This window comes from Kogia breviceps, chromosome 15 (assembly GCF_026419965.1).
Source record: "Kogia breviceps isolate mKogBre1 chromosome 15, mKogBre1 haplotype 1, whole genome shotgun sequence".
Taxonomy (NCBI): Eukaryota; Metazoa; Chordata; class Mammalia; order Artiodactyla; family Physeteridae; genus Kogia; species Kogia breviceps.
Window position 1 is genome coordinate 61,188,584 of NC_081324.1, and position 17,195 is coordinate 61,205,778.

Genomic DNA, 17,195 nt, shown 5'->3' on the forward strand with positions numbered 1-17,195 from the left:
CCAGGGAAGCCCTAAGGTAGAACATTTTAAATTACATTTATAAATTTTTTATTTCTGATTCTCCCAAAGCTTTCAAGAGGCCTAAATAGGGCAGTTTTAAAACTTAACTTTCAAAATCTCAGTAAGCACTTAGCTAACTTGTATACGTACAGTAAATCTTGTATTGTTTGTAAATGTGAATGAATGTGAGCTCCGCCAGGGGGCGCCTTGATTCTCTCCCGGGCAGCAAGTCTCCAGACGTTGAGTCAGTATTAACAAATACCAGAAGCGCTCGACGGAGGTGGCTCTGTTCATTGAAGTTGGCCGGCCCCTCGTCAGGCTCTGTCACTCTGTGTTACCACTGTTTATCCAGCACCTTTCAAACCAAATGGATGTAACATTTCTAAGTCCATGGAAACGTACTGTACCTCACGGGGTGGTTTCACCCACCCTCCACACCTCACTTAGAGGGGCTGAATGCACCCCACACCTCAGGTTTCAAGAAGCACGTGAGGCCCTGCCCCCCCCCCCCCCAGGATCCAGCCACGCTGTCTCGGGTGATTCCTGGCCTCCAGGTTTCCAAATGTCGGAATGTCGGAGCCAAACCATAAAGTTGCTTGAAGCTAAGATGGGCTCGGGCTGTGATTTCCCAGAGGCGATACACAGGCAGCGTGGTGGTCGGGAGAGAAAGAGAAATCAGAAACAGAGTTGGTTAGACCCGCCCTGTTGGCACTTGGAGCTTGTCCCTGACGACCTGGCTCTGCTCCTCCCGAGAGCCTGTCGCCAGCCCCTCCTGGGTGGGCTTCCCGCGTGGAGTGGGGCAGCTGTCTGCCCTGAAGGCCTTGGCAGTGAGCACTGTCGCCTGCACGGCCAGTGGAGGATCCATACACCATCAGGCCCTATTCACCCGATGAACGTGGGTTGAGTCAGAGCCATGTGGCCCCAGAGAGTGGCGGCTGTGGCCCTGCCCCTGCCCCTCATCCCGCTGGGCCCATGAACAGTGCAGGAGTCGGTCATGGGCACATATCGCTCACCGCAAATTCAAGTCAGGATGGGGACTGGGTGACAGAAGTCACTCCATCTCATGGGGGTCAGACTGACCCTGGGCACCCAGAGGGAGTGTGTCGTCTCTGAGCTGCACAGCTCTGACCTGGGCCACTTGCCGTGCTTTTGGCAGGGGGGTGTTAATGGCATTGCACATTGCAGGTAAGCTAAGCTGCCTGGCCCTTGCCCCGTAGATGCTGATAGTGCCCCCAGCATTGGGACAAATCAGCCATGTCCTTACATGTACTGGGGCGGGGTGCTGTCCCTTGTCAGGAGCCAAGACGGCGCCCCCCTGCCCCTCCCTCTGAGCACCATGTGACGTCAGAGCAGCAGCAGCCTGGCCCCCACCCTGCTGTCCGCCGTAGCCACCTGGAACTCTTAAAATGGAAATAAAAGGAAATCAAATTCTATTTTTTTGGCCACACTGCCACGTCTCAGATGCTGGATGGCCCCGCGTGTCCCTGGCTCCCTGGACAGGCACACACAGTCGCCGCAGAAAGCCCCTCAGACAGCAGTGCTCTGGGTGCCTGGCCTGTGTTGGTGAGTTGGAGCAGGGTGGGGGGCGACTTTGGGCAAGAATCAAACCCGGACGGACGTTTCCAAATTAGTGGGTGAAGCAGGTGGTGGTTTGGTGGGTACCGGGCAGCAGGATCCAGAAGTTTATGGAGAGGCTACGGCTGCTCTTTTAATTCCACGTGTCAGATCCCTAATTTCCAAAGGAAAACAGCTGGTGCCTCCAGGGAACAGACAGGAAACTGCTGGTGTCACCACAGTGAGCGTCGGGGGTAAAAATGGGAGGTGTGACAGTGCTGACTTCTGATGTTTTCTCTGGACCAGCACGGTGTCCCTGGGTTGAAATGCCTGCATCTTTGCCACCTGATGGCCCCCAGGTGCCCTGGGCTTGGCCCTCGGGGGCGGAGGGTGAGGGCATCTCCACTGAGGAAGGAGCTCTGCTTCCCTCTTTGGGGTTTTGTTTTATGGAAATTATATAACTTTTTGTTTATTTGAAAAACAAAGCACAGCCAGCAACCCCAAAAGTACAAAGAATAAAATAATTCTTTCAAATCTCATCCTTCAGAAACAAGCATTTCCTTTGTGACTGTCATTCCAGGCCTCTGTACAAACTGGGAAAGAGACCAGCAGATACAAATTCTTTTATAGGATGGGCTCCTACTTACTATTTTAAAATGAAAGTGTAACATTTAATCTTCATGGAATTTAGTGAAAAAGAAGGAAAACTGAAGGAATTTTTGAAATTCAGATAAGTGTTTCTTCATAAGAGAGGTTCATTTCAAAAAGATTCCTCTCACATTTAAAATACTTAGATTGTTTTTATGCCTATTTCATCTTCAAACATTTTCTGTTGATTCCCTGCTCTGGAATATGGGGAAGTTAGCACCACCTGGGGCCCTTAGATTGTTTTTTCCTAATGTGTTCTGATTTTTTTTGTTATTAATTTACCCATTTTCACGGTTTGTAACATTTTCATCTTGTCCTTTAACCACAATCCATCAGGTTTTTTAGTCTCAAAAACTTAGTCTTAAATTTATATTTAAATGGGTTTAGAGCTCACCAGCACCAGTTTTTAACCATTATTTTTCCTTTTTTTTAAAAAAGATGATTTTGACTCCTCCCTTGATTGGCTAAATTTCACCGTTTCTCTTTTTCCAAGAAAGGCTCATGGATTTCTTGAATTATTGCCTACATGACAGCATCTGCCTTGTGTCTTTTTACTTTATGTACAACTTGGCTAAGTAGGACACTTCTGGGTGACACCTTCCCCCCTCGGAAACTTGTTAATATTGCTTTACTCCTGGCGGTGAAAACCGCATGGGAGGAATCTGTGCCAACCAGCCCTTCCCCTTGTGTGGACGTGGACGTTCCGCCCGATGCACCTGATTCTTCTCTGTCCCAGGGCTCCCAACCTGGACTAAGCTGGGTGTTGATAATTCTACATGGGATTTATATATTCACGGTGCAGGCTGTAGAGTCACATGTGCCATCATTTCAGGAATGTTTAATTCTAAATGAATTTATTTTCATCCAAGTAATATATGCACATAACCTAAGGGTCAAATGCACTCCACCTACACTTCCCCAAACCCCAGTCCAATTTTCTGGTGATGACCAAATTCCCATTTTCTCTTTCTTTTATATATATTTCCATATTTCTAAATAACATGTTTATAATGTTCTTCCTTGGTTTTTAGATTTTAGAAAGTGTTGAATAAGTTCCTTTGGTGAAAGTTGAGATTTCTCCTAGGACTTTTTGCAGCCCCCTGCCTCAGCTAATACAATTTTGATTGATTAGTGCATTACATTTTCATATTTTACATATATAAGTAACGTCTATTGCTTATCAGATTTTTCCATAACTAACATAGAGGTTTTCCCTGAACACCCAAAGGCCTTCACCGCCTTCCTTACACTGATTTTTTTTTTCCATAGTCTTTTCTTGTCTTTCCTCCCTTCAAGAATACAACCCAGGGACTTAGTCTTATCCCCAGGGCCTAGAACTGTGCCTGGCTTGAAATCATTACACATTAAATCCTTGCTAAGTGAATAAATAGTAGAAAATAGAGAGCCACAATTATATATTCTTTCTTGTTCATCCTTTGTTTTTTCCCCAAATTAATAATTGCCTGGAATTAATCATAGCCTCATTTTTTTACTTGCCTATATTTCTATATAATTATAATTGATCCTTTTCAAAATTCCCAAAGGGCTGTTAACCCCTCTGCACAGTCTCCATGTTGTAGTGATACATCAGGTGGGCCCTCCTCCAGCCCCCAGCCTCCCTGGCGTCCAGCACTGTGGGCAGCGGTGTGCAGAAGCCCTCCCCACGCAGGGGTCTCTGTGCCCCTCCCCCTCCCCGAGCGTCCCGCTTCCTGGTTCCCATCTTCCTCTTCCTTGTTTACTCCCTCATTTCAGTGGAGCACGTCTTCCAGGAATTTCCCAGAAAATGGGGCCAGAGGGACTGTTTTGAGCTGTTGGCTGTCTGCACTGTGTCACTGTCATGTTTGTGCCTTGGCTGGGACAGAGTTGTAGGCTGGAAATCCTCTTCCCTCAGGAATTCGAAAGCACTGCTCCATTACCTTCTAGCTCCATGTCCAAGTCCATTGCCAGTTTGATAGTTCTCCTCTCTCTGAACTTACCTCGGATGTGCTCTGAAAGTTCACCAGATGTGCCCTGGAGTAATTCTTTGCATTGATTATGCTGGGAAAATCTCTTCATTTCTTTATTTTTAAAAGTAATTTCCACTCTTCAGTTTTCTCTTCTTAGATTTCCTATTAGTGGTGTGTTGCACTGCCCGATTCAATCCTCTAATTTTATTACCTTTTCTCTCCTACTTTTTTTCCTATTTTTCATCTTTTACACATTTTCTCAATTTTATCTTTCAAACCTCCCATTCATTTCCATTTAAGGTCTCAGATTTTTAATTTGCACTGAGCTCTTCCTTCTTACCTCATTTTCTAATTGTTCCTTTTTCCACTCCTAACATAAACTATTCTTATTTCCTGAACCCAATATCATGTATTATCTTTTGGAAGATGCTGATTATCCTGCTTTTCAAATTCTGCTCCTGAGATCCATTTTGGCCTCTGTCTTTGTGTTGAAGGCACTCCCAAGTGTCTGGTGATTCTCTGTGACTCTTCACCTTTGAGAGGGAGGCACTAAAAGCTATCCGGGGTTGCGGGGAGGCTGTTTGTGGGCAGGGTTATAGGTGAAGGGCTGTGATGCAGGGTGATATGTACACGTGATTGGAAGTTTCTTTGGGGGATCCCAGGATGCTGAGGAGCTGACGGTCTTTTCCCTGGTCCATCAGTCCTTCCAGAGAAGACAACTCATGTTCTGTGAGCAGGTGGAAGTGGGGCCAGGGTCTCCCAGCAGCTCCTGGACTTGCACTTGTAACTCTCTCTGGTAACGTGATGAATTACAATGACATGTTTTCTGATGTTAAACCCACTTGATCATGATGAATTTTTTTTAGTGTACTGCTGAAATGGATTTGCTGATATTTTGTGTTAAGGATTTCTGTGTCTGTGCTCATGGGGGCTATCTTTCTTTAAGTTCCTATCTTGAAATGTCTTTGATGGTTTTGGCACCAGGGTAACCGTGACCTTAGCAAATAAGCTGAAGAGCATTCCTTTCTTCTGTACTTTCTAAGGGAGTTCATGGAAGGATTGGTATTTCTTTTCAAATTTTTGCCAGAATTCAAAAATGAATTCATCTTGCCTGGAGTTTTTTTCTGGAAAAGTTTTCAATTATGAATTCAGTTTCCTTAATTGGCATAGGACTATTCTGTTTCTTTGAAAATTTTCTTTTCAGTCAGTTTTTGCAATACATGCCTTTCATGGAATTTTTCCATTTTGTTTTAGTTGTAAAATTTATTGACCTACATTTGTTCATAATCTATAACCTCATCATCATTTTAATGTCTGGAAAATCTGGAGTGATGTCCCTCAGCTTCTGGCTCTAAATCAGTATTTATTGCTTTATTCCATTTGTATTTTTCTATTTCTTCTTGAGTTGAATTTTATCATTTACATATACATTTTAAGAAAATTTTCTATTTGATCTAAGTTTTCAAGTATATTAGTACACAATTGTTTATAACATTTCCTTATGGTTACTTGTTTTTAAATTTATGCTTTGTCTTTCTCTTTTTCTTTTCTCTTTTTTTCCTTTTGTCAGCCTTGGTAGAGCTTTGTTTGAGTTTATTTTCTTCAGAAACAACTTGATTTTAGTGTTACTCTCTTGCATTTTTTCTTTTCTTGTACTTTCTCTCTTACAAATATTCCTACCTTTGACTTCCTTTAACTGTTTATTATTTATTATCTGTTTGTTATTATTATCTGTTTCATTTCTATCCTCTCTTCCATCTTGAATTAAATGCTTAATTCATCTATTTTCAGTCTCATTGATTAGTGCACCTTTACTTACATTTTACAAATTTTGAAATGTAGTCATTTTCTTTTTGATTAATTAAACAATTTTGCATTCCATTATTTTAAACTCATGAACTATTTAGGAATTTACATTTTCCTACCATGATTTTAAAATTATTTTTGCTTAGTCATTAGTAATTTAATTCAGTCTTGGTTTAAGAACATGTGAGTCAAGACAGACTAGATCATGCTGCCAGAATGAATAACCCCTGAATCCCTGTGGCTTAAAACAGCACAATTTTAATCTCACCTACACTATGGGAACATCAAAGTTTGGTAGTTACCTGGGCACCCTGTTGCCAGTTGCTATGTAAGCGGCTCCAGGAGAGAGGAGGAAAGAAGCTCTGAAAGCTCCAGGCCACCTGGGCCAGAACTCATCACAAAGCCCCACCCAGATCACTAGGGGCAGAGGTGGGAAATGCATTCCTGCTACGTGCCTGGAAGAGGGGAGAGCTGTGTGGGGTAAACAGCGCAGTATGAGGACAGTTGGTTGCAATTTGTTGATACTTTAAAAATTTAACCTGGTCAAGTTTTGTAAACGTTCCATGTACCCTAGAGTTTATGTATTCTCTATTTGTAGAGGGTTGGGCTCTGTAAAAAGTGGACATATCAGACTTCTGAGCTGAGTTGTTCAAATAATTTTTATTCACCTTGATCTGTGAGATTCTGCAAGAATGCTATTCTAATCTCTCACCACGGCCATGACTTTGATTCCATCAGTTTCTCCTTTCACTTATGTCCATGTATTTCGAAGGTGATATGGTTAGGTTTGATTACTGTATGCTTTTGATCTCACCCCTATTTTTACCAAAAATGATAAAAATACTGATCAAGAGGGCCCATATACCTGGCCATCTTCTCTAATTCACTACTACCTGGTGCTAGTCGTCACAACAGCATATGGCCAGGATTTCATTTTATCCTCCCAGCACAGCTGTAAGGTCATTGCGATATTATTCCTGATTTATTCCTGAATACAGATCCCAGACCAGACCCTCAATGACCCAGTTCCTTCCTCCACCCATGCTGCTCTCAGAAAAGACAAGCTGCTGTTTGAGGCCGGAACAACCGTGAAAGACCCATTTTCCCCAGCAGCTGTTTTGGTGGTTCTGTGTGTGCAAATACTCGTACTATGGAAACAAGCTGTTCAAACTGTGTCTTGCCACTCTGCCAAGTTGCAGGGCAGTTACCTGAGGGCAGGTGGTGTGTCTGTCGTTCACCTGTACATCGTCAGTGCCTAGCGCAGAGTGGGGCTTAGCAACACCAGGACCAAGAGGGACAAAGGGATACGAGCTGTGTAGTGGGGTGGCATGGGGGGTGGGTGGTCCCTGGTCTGTAACCTTCTTCCTCTGATTCCTTCCCTGAATCTGTATTCCCTTTTCTGTAGTTCATTTCCTGGGTCATTCTCATCAGGGGTCCCACAAAGCAGTTCTGAGCCCAAACACCTTCCTTGTGGACCTCGTGGCCCCATCCCCCTTGGTGTCTCCATGGAGCCTGCCTGAGCCTGGCGCTGTCTCTGGCCAGACCCCAGCGTGGGAGGTGGCTCCGCCAGGCTCCCACAATGACTGAGGTCTGCAAGGGCTCCCCTCGGCCCTTCTGCAAGAAGACTTTGTTTTTAGTACATCCACTGATACCACAGGGTCTCTCCTCTGTTTTCTGGTTATTTTATATTTTCTGATTTTTTGGTTTTGGGGATTTTCTTTGTTATGCTTTCTGGGTTTCATGCCCCAAGGGCCGTGCAGGGCAGAGGTGCTTGTCATCAGCCTCTGGGGCTCCAGGCAGCGTTTTATTTCACACCTTGCATCAGCCAGATGCCCCAGAGCAACATCACTCATGATTTCGTAGAGCTCTGTGTGGTTCTTTAATGTGTGTGATTAGCGTTTTAGGAAGGCCCAGCCCTGGAGCGCTCAGCATATGTGCTGGCAGCCTCCCGGTCAGGCTCTGGGCAGCCTCTCCAGGCCGAGCCACCAGCCAGCCAACGGCACCGGGAATCCAGAGAGGTTACCCCAGAACTTTCCACAGCTCAGTTGGCCTCTGTTTTTATAAAGTCTTCCTACGTGGAGATGGAACAACATTCACGTATGTGAAATTTCCCCTGGAAGAAACTTGCTGTGGTGGAGGTGGTACCAAAAATCTAAACAGATGAACGCGTCAGGGAAAACAGCTAGAAGATGGAAACCGGTTTTATTTAGTAGGATTTTAAGTGTCTACACTTGCACACTTGGAGGTCTGCGTCCTGGGAAGTGAGTGAGGGCCTGGGTCCTGCGGCCGCATCGGGGTAGGCCCAGCAGTGCAGATATCGGGTCGGTTGGTCCAGGTGTTCTGGGCTCTATCCCAGGCGGTGTCCTTCGCCGGTGACTCCTGTCCCCTCCAGGCCCTCCCTTTCCTATTTCCCACTCTGCCCTCTGGACAGCATCCACCCTTCGCGTAAGTTCAAGGCAACATGCCCCCTGCCCTGAGGCTGCTCCATTTGGGACTTCTCTCTAGCGCAGAACAGCAAATGTAGTTTGTCTTTGCAAAATAATTTCCAGTCTAATCCAGTGGGTGGGGAGTGATTTCACGGGAGGTCTGAGAGGCTCCTTAGTGATACTGAACCCAGACCAAGTGGGTGACTCACTGCCCCGTCTAGGGTTGAGCCCAGGCTTGGGCAGGGGCTGCTGACTAAGCCTCACTTACTATCATTTATTAATGAGGCAGACCAGACATTTCCAATGATTGGCTACTTAGTTCCAAGCCTAGAGACGTCCCTTGTCAGCCATCATTTTTTTTTCCATCATTTTTGTAAGGCTGCAAAAATTCTTCACTTTTCTCCATAAGCTTGACCTAGTTTTCCCATCAGGCCTTTGACCAGCAGCCTAGAAAGTGTTAAATGATCAGGAAGGGAATGTGAGGGACATGGATACGGACCTTTCTTCTCTGAGCTTTAGTTTCTCAATTGCTTTAGACACCCATTTCGTTGGGGTGGGGGGATACAATTTTGGATCCAGGCAGGGTAGATGACAGCTTGGCTGGAAGGAAGGCAGGGCCAACATTTCCCAAGCGTCTTCGCCTGGAATCACGACCCCTCAGCTCTGCATGCATCTCCAGAGCATCCCTCGGGAGCAGGACGGGAAGGGAGTGTCCTCCAACCTGGCTGATGTCAGAGTCACCAGGATGGTTTAAATGTGGTAGATTCTTGGACCTCGGCCCCCGAGTCAGAGTTGTGGGATCATGTGAAGTCTAGAAGTCTGTATTTTTTTTAACAAGAACTGGGGGTGAGTCTGGTGATTAGTCTGTGTTAGGAGCCCATGGATTAGACATCCTGTCCCCAAGCACAGATCCATGACAAGAGCTAGGACGCTGATGAAACGAGGTATTTCTGGGCCCTAGATCCATATGATCTGATTGGTGAGTCTTGTAGGGTTCTGGAACCTATGGTTTTTCAAAGCTCTTCTGTTATCTGATGAAATTCCAGGACCACAGGGGATGGAGACCAGGGCTGCAAGCCCACTGCTGTAATGAGCAGTAAGAATGGCCTGCAAGGGGCAGGAGCAGGGCTCCGGACTGGAGGGGCAGAGGTTTAGGGGAGTCGACCAAACAGGTATCTGTTGACTTCATGGCCTGAGTGAGTCCCAGGCCCTCTGAGCCCCTCCGTCCCAGTGAATGAGTATTATTAACAAATAGAAGGCAGGAAAGATAGAGAGCTTTGGGGTGAAAATCATGATTTTGGTTTTGGTCCTGAATGTGAATGTGAGGTGCCTGTGGATTCTTCATCTAGAATCCATCTGAGCAGTGGGTAAAAGGCAAGACAGACACGGAGGAAGGAAATCAGTCTAGAGTGCCTGCCTGGACGGGCATTCAGTCCGGACGACATTCCTCATTGATGGTGACGTTTGTCACCCAGAAGTGAGCTTGGTGAGAGAGACAACCACCAGGGAGAAGAGGGGCTCCTAGGAAAGCTTTCGGAGCTGAGCTGATTTTAGGCACTTTTGAAAGGAAGACTCTGTGTCCCATTGGATGACGTCTTGCCTGCAGGGCGGGGCATACGACGAGGACCCTCCGCTGAGAGCCGGGCCGCCTATTCCTTCCGGGGCCCCGAAGCTTCTGGGCTGTTCTGAGGGTCTGGACCCCTCCCTCGGGTTGGGAGACTGGCTGGTATCTCCCTGACACCCAAGGTGACACCAGCCAGCCTAGATGCGGTTCCTCCTGGCATTGGACGACGTCCCCTGGGAAGGAGACGGACACGTTTGTGTGAGAGACGCAGGGGCTGTGCCTGTGAGACGTGGGGCCCCCCGGGGGACAGTCCTGCCACCCTTTAGGGTTTCTGCCTGGAGGTCAGATCACACCAACCTTTACCCCTCCCCCTCCATCCTGAAAACACCACTTCCTTGGCCTCTTCCCACCCCTTCCCCCTCCCTCCCTCCCGAATAGCAACTGGCCCTGAACCTGAACCTGGAGGAGAAGGAGGATGGCCGCACCCAGCAGGGGCCGGCAGGACGATGGGCAGGACCTGGTGGGAAGCGGAGACCCTGGGAGGACAGGGCGGGGACGCGGGGCGTGTGAGGAGCATCCTGGGTGCTCACCAAGGATGGGCCGGGCTCTGTGGCTACGGCCACATGGTCAGCCCCGGATGCGAATGGCTCCAGTACCTCCGCTCTGCTCACCCGGCCTGGCCTCCAGCCTGGTCCCCTGCCCCTTCCTCCACCCCACCCCACCCCCTGCCCCCGCTCTCCTGGGTGCTTGGGCATCTCACAGTCTCCTGGGTGTCAGTGGTCTTTCAGAAGTCCTTTCCCAGACTGCGGTGGATGCAGAGGCAGGGAGGTGGGGGCCCAGAGCTGCTTGAGTGCCGCCTGCCGTTTCCATCCTTCGCTCGTTGCTCTCCAGGAGCTCGTTGCTCTCTCTCTTTCTGTCCTTCCTCCGGCCAAGGGTCAGGTGGGCGCCTCAGTCACACCTGGCAGCTCCCCATTTCCTCGGCCACCTGGCTGGCGCTCGTTACCTGCTCCGCCTGAAAGAACAAATGTGGGCACGTGCAAATAAATGTTGGGGAAAAGCGGCTTTGGGGAAAGTCTCCCTGCAACCTATTAAATCTCCCCTAAATCTAATCCTAAAGACGGTTGCTTTGGACCTGCAGGGCAGCTGCGTCCCGCGGGCATCACCGAGCACTGGCGACATGCGGACACAGGGTGAGGGCCCTACATCAGCCGCCCCATATCCCAGTCAGCATCTGCGCCCGGGACCGAGGCTGCGGAGAGGCTAACCTGTATCCCTGTAGCTGGTCCACAGACAAGATCAGCCCCTCCCCACAGTCTGGGCAATTCACTGCACGCGGGGAAAACCCTTCGACAGGAGGCCGGTTCTGGAGGTCAGAGTAATTCTGCGGCCAAGCGTGGTGAAAGCAGTGCTGCTGCTTGGGACCTACCCCGGGGCACCCCAGCCTCAGTGACACGGGCACCGCGGGGGTTGGAGTGGAGAGGTACTGATGCGTTGGGCTGGACCTCATGGCCGCCATCCTCACTGGTCTCCACCCTCTGCCTCCAGGCAGCCCCAGCTCCTCCAGCTGTGCCTCTGGGAGAGTGGGTGGGGTGCAATGGGGGTGTCTCTCCCAAAGACAGATGCAGCAGCCAGAGGTCACCACGCACCAGGATGCAGCCCTGCAGTGGGTGAAGGTCACGGTCAGGGTTTTGGATTCTGCTCACCTGGCTCGACAGACAGGCTTCCCAGCCAGTCTTGGACCCACGTGACTCCACCAGGCTTCCGTTGAGCTTCTGCTCTGGGTTTTGGCAATACCCTTTATGCTTCTGAGACACGCATTGGCCTTGGACAGCTGGGCAGGCAGGGACTTGTCTCAAATGCTTTTGAAATTTGGTCATTATGAGCAAGTTCTGTGGGTCTTACTGATTTTTGGACTCTTTAAAAAATGAGGCACAATCAGAAACTTGGTGTTGAGTGGAATGAACATCTGAAGTACCAAAAGGCCCTGTGAAGATGCCACGAGCTGCTTCCCTGAAGTGGCCTCTGTTCCTCCCAAGAATGGGGACACGGCTCTACTGTCTTTGACTGTTAACTCATGAAGGTAAGAGAATTTAATCCATCTTCTTTAATCCTTGGACATTAACTTGATTTACTATTTTAACTTTCGTTTCTCCCTGAAAAATTGTGAAAGGAGGCTTTCATTTAAGGTTGAAATATTTCCTTGTTAGAGTTTTATTTTGACGTATCTTAGGGATGTCATTTTATTTCTCTGTAGATCCTCACAGAGGTGACATTGGACAAAGTGCCTGGACCATAGTTTGTGATGGGAAATTGAATAAGGACTATAAGTTTGGTCTTAGGTGTGGAGTGGTATAGAAATCACTTAATTGATGGAGTTTCTGAGCCATTTCAGAGCCTTCTGGGGACAAAATCTAAACTGACCACTGGAGGTCCCATGAGGATGTTGGTGATGGAGGATGGACTCGATGTGGGGTCGGGGGAGTTAGAGGGTCCCAAGGCTGGCCTCCTTCCTCCAGGGGGGACGGCCACATACTTGGCTAATCAGGGGCTAATGACTAAGGGGTTTAAAGAAGAAGATCTGGGAGGACTTTTTCTCCCCTATTCTGCCTGGGTTTTTCCATGGGGAAGGATAGCATTACTGTAATATTCCTGGTCTCTCCCCACTTTCATATTCATTCGCCCTACTGAGTTTTATCAATATTACAGGTGGATTTTTTTAATTGAAACAGTTTTTTTAGAGCAGTTTTGGGTTCACAGCAAAATTGAGAGGAAGGTGCACAGATTTCCCATAGACGTCCGGACCCACACATGCAGTCTCCCCCATTATCAGCATCCCCCGCCAGTTGGGACGTTTGTTACAAATGAGGACCTGACATTGACACATCATTGTTACCCAAAGGCCACAGTTTACATTACAGTTCACTCTTGGTGTTGTACAGTCTGTGGGTCTGGACAAATGTATTATATGACATGTATCCATCATTACAGTTTCATACAGAGTATTTTCACTGCCCTACAATCCTCTGAGCTCTGCCTCTTCATCCCTTCCTTCCGCCTTAACCCCTGACAACTATTGATCTCTTACTGTCTCCATAGTTTTGCCTTTTCCAGAACGTCATATATTTGGAATCATACAGTATGTAGCCTTTTCAGATTGGCTTCTTTAACTGAGTAAAGTGCATTTATGTTTCCCCCATGTCTTTTCATGTCTTGAGAGCTCATTTCTTTTTACTGCAGAATACTACTCCATTGTCTGGATTCTAACACAGTTTTATTTATTTATCTATTCACCTACCGAAGGACATCTTTGTTGCTTCCAAGATTTTGGCAATTATGCATAAAGCATCCAGATGCTGGGCCTTTGCTCAGGACCTGGAAGGGCGGCCCCAGCTCACCAGCACCCCCAGGGCTGGGTGAAGCCCCATGTCCCTCTGCCTGGTCCTCCTTCCTCGCTGGCCAGACTGCACCCCCCACCCCGGCAGGTCCTTGGGGACGGTCCCTCTCAGAGCTGTCTCCAGAGAACATATTCTAAGGGGACATGTGTCCCTCATCTCTGGGCCGGGTCTGGTGCTCATTTGAGGCTGAGGATTAAGCCGGTGAGAGCTTGCTGATCCCTTCATGTTGTCAGATAATTGGGCTGAACAGGGTCGTGGCAGGCTGGCCAGGGGGCCCAGCAGAGGCACCTCCTTCCCTGGGGAGTCCCACTCCAGCACAGGCCTTGGCAGGACTGGTCCTTCTACATCTCTCTCTGTCATTCTGTGTCCTCCCTCCTCCACACCTGAGGCTTTTTCTTGAACCATGGGACCTGTTTACCATCCTGGTATCCTTTACCTCTATGCCTGTTAGAAGAATTCCTATTCCTTTTCTTCCTAAATATGCTGTAACGTGCTCTCTCTAGGTCCCCTGCTGACATTTTTAAAAGAAAGAATTCACAACCACTGAATTCCCTAGAAGACATGGGGCATCAGTTGAACTCTGATATGTTTTAAAAGATCCATATTCACTGTAATGGTTTCCTTCTGGTAAGTTAATTTCTCACCAGTTGTTTCCTGCTTTTATTATTCCCATAGAGCACCCACATGAGAAAACCCACAATGCAACCAACAAGAAGTGGATTCTTAGTTGATTTTTTTAGCTCCCGGTACACAGTACAGAGAAGTCGCTTTTCCTAGTTCATGCAGTAAGGCAGAATGAAGAGTACTCTTAAAGTGACTTTGCAGGATGTGCTTTATTTTGACAGTCCTGAACCCAAACTACAGAGGATCATTTTTTGGGGGGACATAGTCTAGTCCATTCGATGATTCTTCTCAGAAACTGTCTTTTAATATGGAATGAAAACTACATTTCAATCATCAGCTTTTCATGCTACATTGTTATTTCATGAAGAGGTTGTATGACCCATAATAATAATTTAAGAAAAGGCTATTTGTTTATTTCCCCAAGCTCAATATACATATTTCTTCCGTAATTTTGAACTTAAAAAAACCCGTCTCAGATGTAAAAATGTGAATTGGAATATGTAAACCCGTTGACAGACCTGAAAAACAGGGGAAAAAAATGTCACATACTGGAAAAACCACTGCCGTGAATCATGGAAATGGGAGGAAGCGTCGGGGGTGGGGCAGAGGAGAGCTCAGACCTCGGTCAGTAAAGGTGACAATGTCCAAGGACCCCGCCTCCAGCTGGGCTTCGGTGTTTCACGGGGAGCAGTAACTCTGAACCAGAAAACCACCAGGTTGGAGTGAGTCACTACCTGGGCCTCAGCAACACCACGTCCACATATTTGTTTTGCTGCTTTTTTTTTCCTGAGAGGTCACTGGTGTTTAATGGAAAGATTTCTCATTAGTCTTCAGTTAAGGTAAGGCAGTAAGTGTCACTAACGTTATGTTTTTGCTTAGAATGTGTCTTATCCTTCCACTGGCATCGCCATAGGTCACCGGCCCCCTCCCTGTTTCCCACCTAGACATATGTGTAGGAGTTTTCAGCCCCCGTTCTGTTGCGTATTCGGGGTGCAGGGCCCCCGTCCTCACAGCAGCGTCCCCTTGGCCGCAGAGCCCCGTGCATTGCGTTGCATTGTGGTGTCTCTTCAGAGGGCACCGCCCCTCACAGGAGAAGGCCTTTCCATCCTTCTCCTCCTCCTGTCCTGTTTCTCTGAGGGATGAGGCCCATCAGACTCCTCCACCTACTCCATCAGACTGCAAGACACACAGGGACCAAACCATAAAGCAAGCAGCCCTGATTTCAGAGGAATGGAATTACAGAGGGCTTTTCCAGAGTACCTTTGCTTGTAGCTCTGAGGGCAAAAGGAAGCCCAGTCCTTCTGCACCAGTCAGAAGAGAGACCGTTTCCACCGAATTAGAAATGCTTAGCTCTTAGGAGAGTATTGTGCTTTTCTTTTTTTCTTTGGAAAATTCCAATGTGAACTTGGCTTGTGGTCTGTGGCCTGGGACGTCAGTTTGTTTTCTCCCTGGTCCATTTGATCATGGTTTCTGGCGAACGGTACAGGAATATTAATTTGGCATAGAGGTCCTCCTCCAATTCCAGCTCCCCGGTCTCTCGAACTAAAAAAATATCTGTGCACAACTTCAAAATCCGATCCACATTCGGAAGCTCTTCAAACATGATGGAGTGAGAAATCCCGCTGAAGAATTCACGGACAAACTTCCCAATCACCAGGACCACTGAAGCGTAGAGGCCCATGATACTGAAAAAAAAAAGAGGTAGAAATGTATCTGGCCGTGACATATGGTTAAGAGAACATGCCTAAAAGAAAAAAAAATGAACACTTTTGCCTCAAACGCCATAGAAGACGTGATAGACTTACCAAAGCTTAAGTTGTTTCCCTTTGGTGAAAACATTGACCTTTTTGCTGTTTAAAAAGGTAATGCATGCTCCTTTTTTTTTAAAAAAAAATTACACATTACAGAACTGTAGGACTTGAAAAATGAAAGTCCTTTGAAATCTTACATTCTGGAAACAACCAGTGTTAATAGTTTCGTGTATGAACTTCTGGTGGTTTTACTGCATATATTATATGCATAAGCTACATAACATATATGGTAGATAGAGGGGTGGGATAGAGAGGGTGGGAGGGAGATGGAAGAGGGAGGAGATATGGGGATATATGTATATGTATAGCTGATTCACTTTGTTATAAAGCAGAACCTAACACACCATTATAAAGCAATTATACTCCAATAAAGATGTTAAAATATATATATATGATAGAAATGCAATTGTTATATACACTTTTCTGTATCCAGGACTCTGCCCTGCTTTTCTCAGAGATTCATGTTTATAATAAAATTCTGTATAGACAGTGATTTCTTAAGAGACTCATTCTGGGAAGTAGAAAACTTTGTACTAGCATCTTGTAGGGGGTGTGCCTGTCCTAGGGTTGAAGTGTCAGAACATGGAGAAATGGTAACATCAGGCATGTGCCAAGCTGTGACTTCTACTTGACTATCTGTTCAGGTCAGAAGGCAATGTTAGCAGAAAAGAGAGAACTCTGCCCATTTCTAGTTTTAAGCCCTGAATTGCACTAAATTGTTGTGCTGTAACAGGAAGGAATAGATAAGAAGCTGGAAATATGGCTTCTGGTCCTATGCTTGGTGGTGGGACTCACACAAGGCATTTTTGACTTCTTTGGGACTCGGGTTCCTCAGTTTTTAGAACGAAGGGCCCTGTGACAAACCAGAATGGAAAGAATATATATATATATATGAATAACTAAGTCACTTTGCTGTACAGAAGAAATTAACACAACACTGTAAATCAACTAGACTTCAATAAAATTAAAAAATAAATAAAATAAAGTGAAGGGCCAAGGATCTGTGAATTCTAATAATGCAGCTATAGAACTTGAGAATTCTAAGAAGATAAAAGACTTCCCATCCTCAACTTGGTGTGATACAGAAGTGGGATCTCGTAACTGTTAACGGTGAAATGGTTCCTTACCCGTAGCCGGCCAGGAACCCCAGGCTTGGGGGGCTGACCTTGTCATTGAAGACCACCAGCTCCAGGGCCTGCGCATGCTGGTTGTAGATTCTATTCCCAGTCAAGTTGAGAACCCACCACTCACTGTTGGATTTAGTTGTATTGTCTCTGGACAAAATGATGGTGATGTTCATGAAATGATTTTCTGGAGAAGGAGAAACATGAAATCAAGTTAGCAGGAGAGTTTATGGATTTAATGCACTTCAGCCATTCTCGGATGAACCAGGATGGCCTGGTTGGTACCCATGGCATCCA

The 17,195-nt window shown here is 46.8% G+C and overlaps 1 protein-coding gene across 1 annotated transcript in view; it reads right to left on the reverse strand.

The window, feature by feature from the left end:
• Nucleotides 1-15,395: 15,395 nt before the first annotated feature.
• Nucleotides 15,396-17,195, reverse strand: part of PIEZO2 (piezo type mechanosensitive ion channel component 2) — a 345,308-nt gene continuing 343,508 nt past the window's right edge. The window contains exons 51-52 of the mRNA XM_067014577.1: nucleotides 16,902-17,085; nucleotides 15,396-15,648 (exon numbers count right to left, since the gene is read on the reverse strand). Of these exons, the coding sequence (XP_066870678.1) occupies nucleotides 15,396-15,648; nucleotides 16,902-17,085 (437 nt within the window). The remainder of the gene's footprint in view (nucleotides 15,649-16,901; nucleotides 17,086-17,195) is intronic.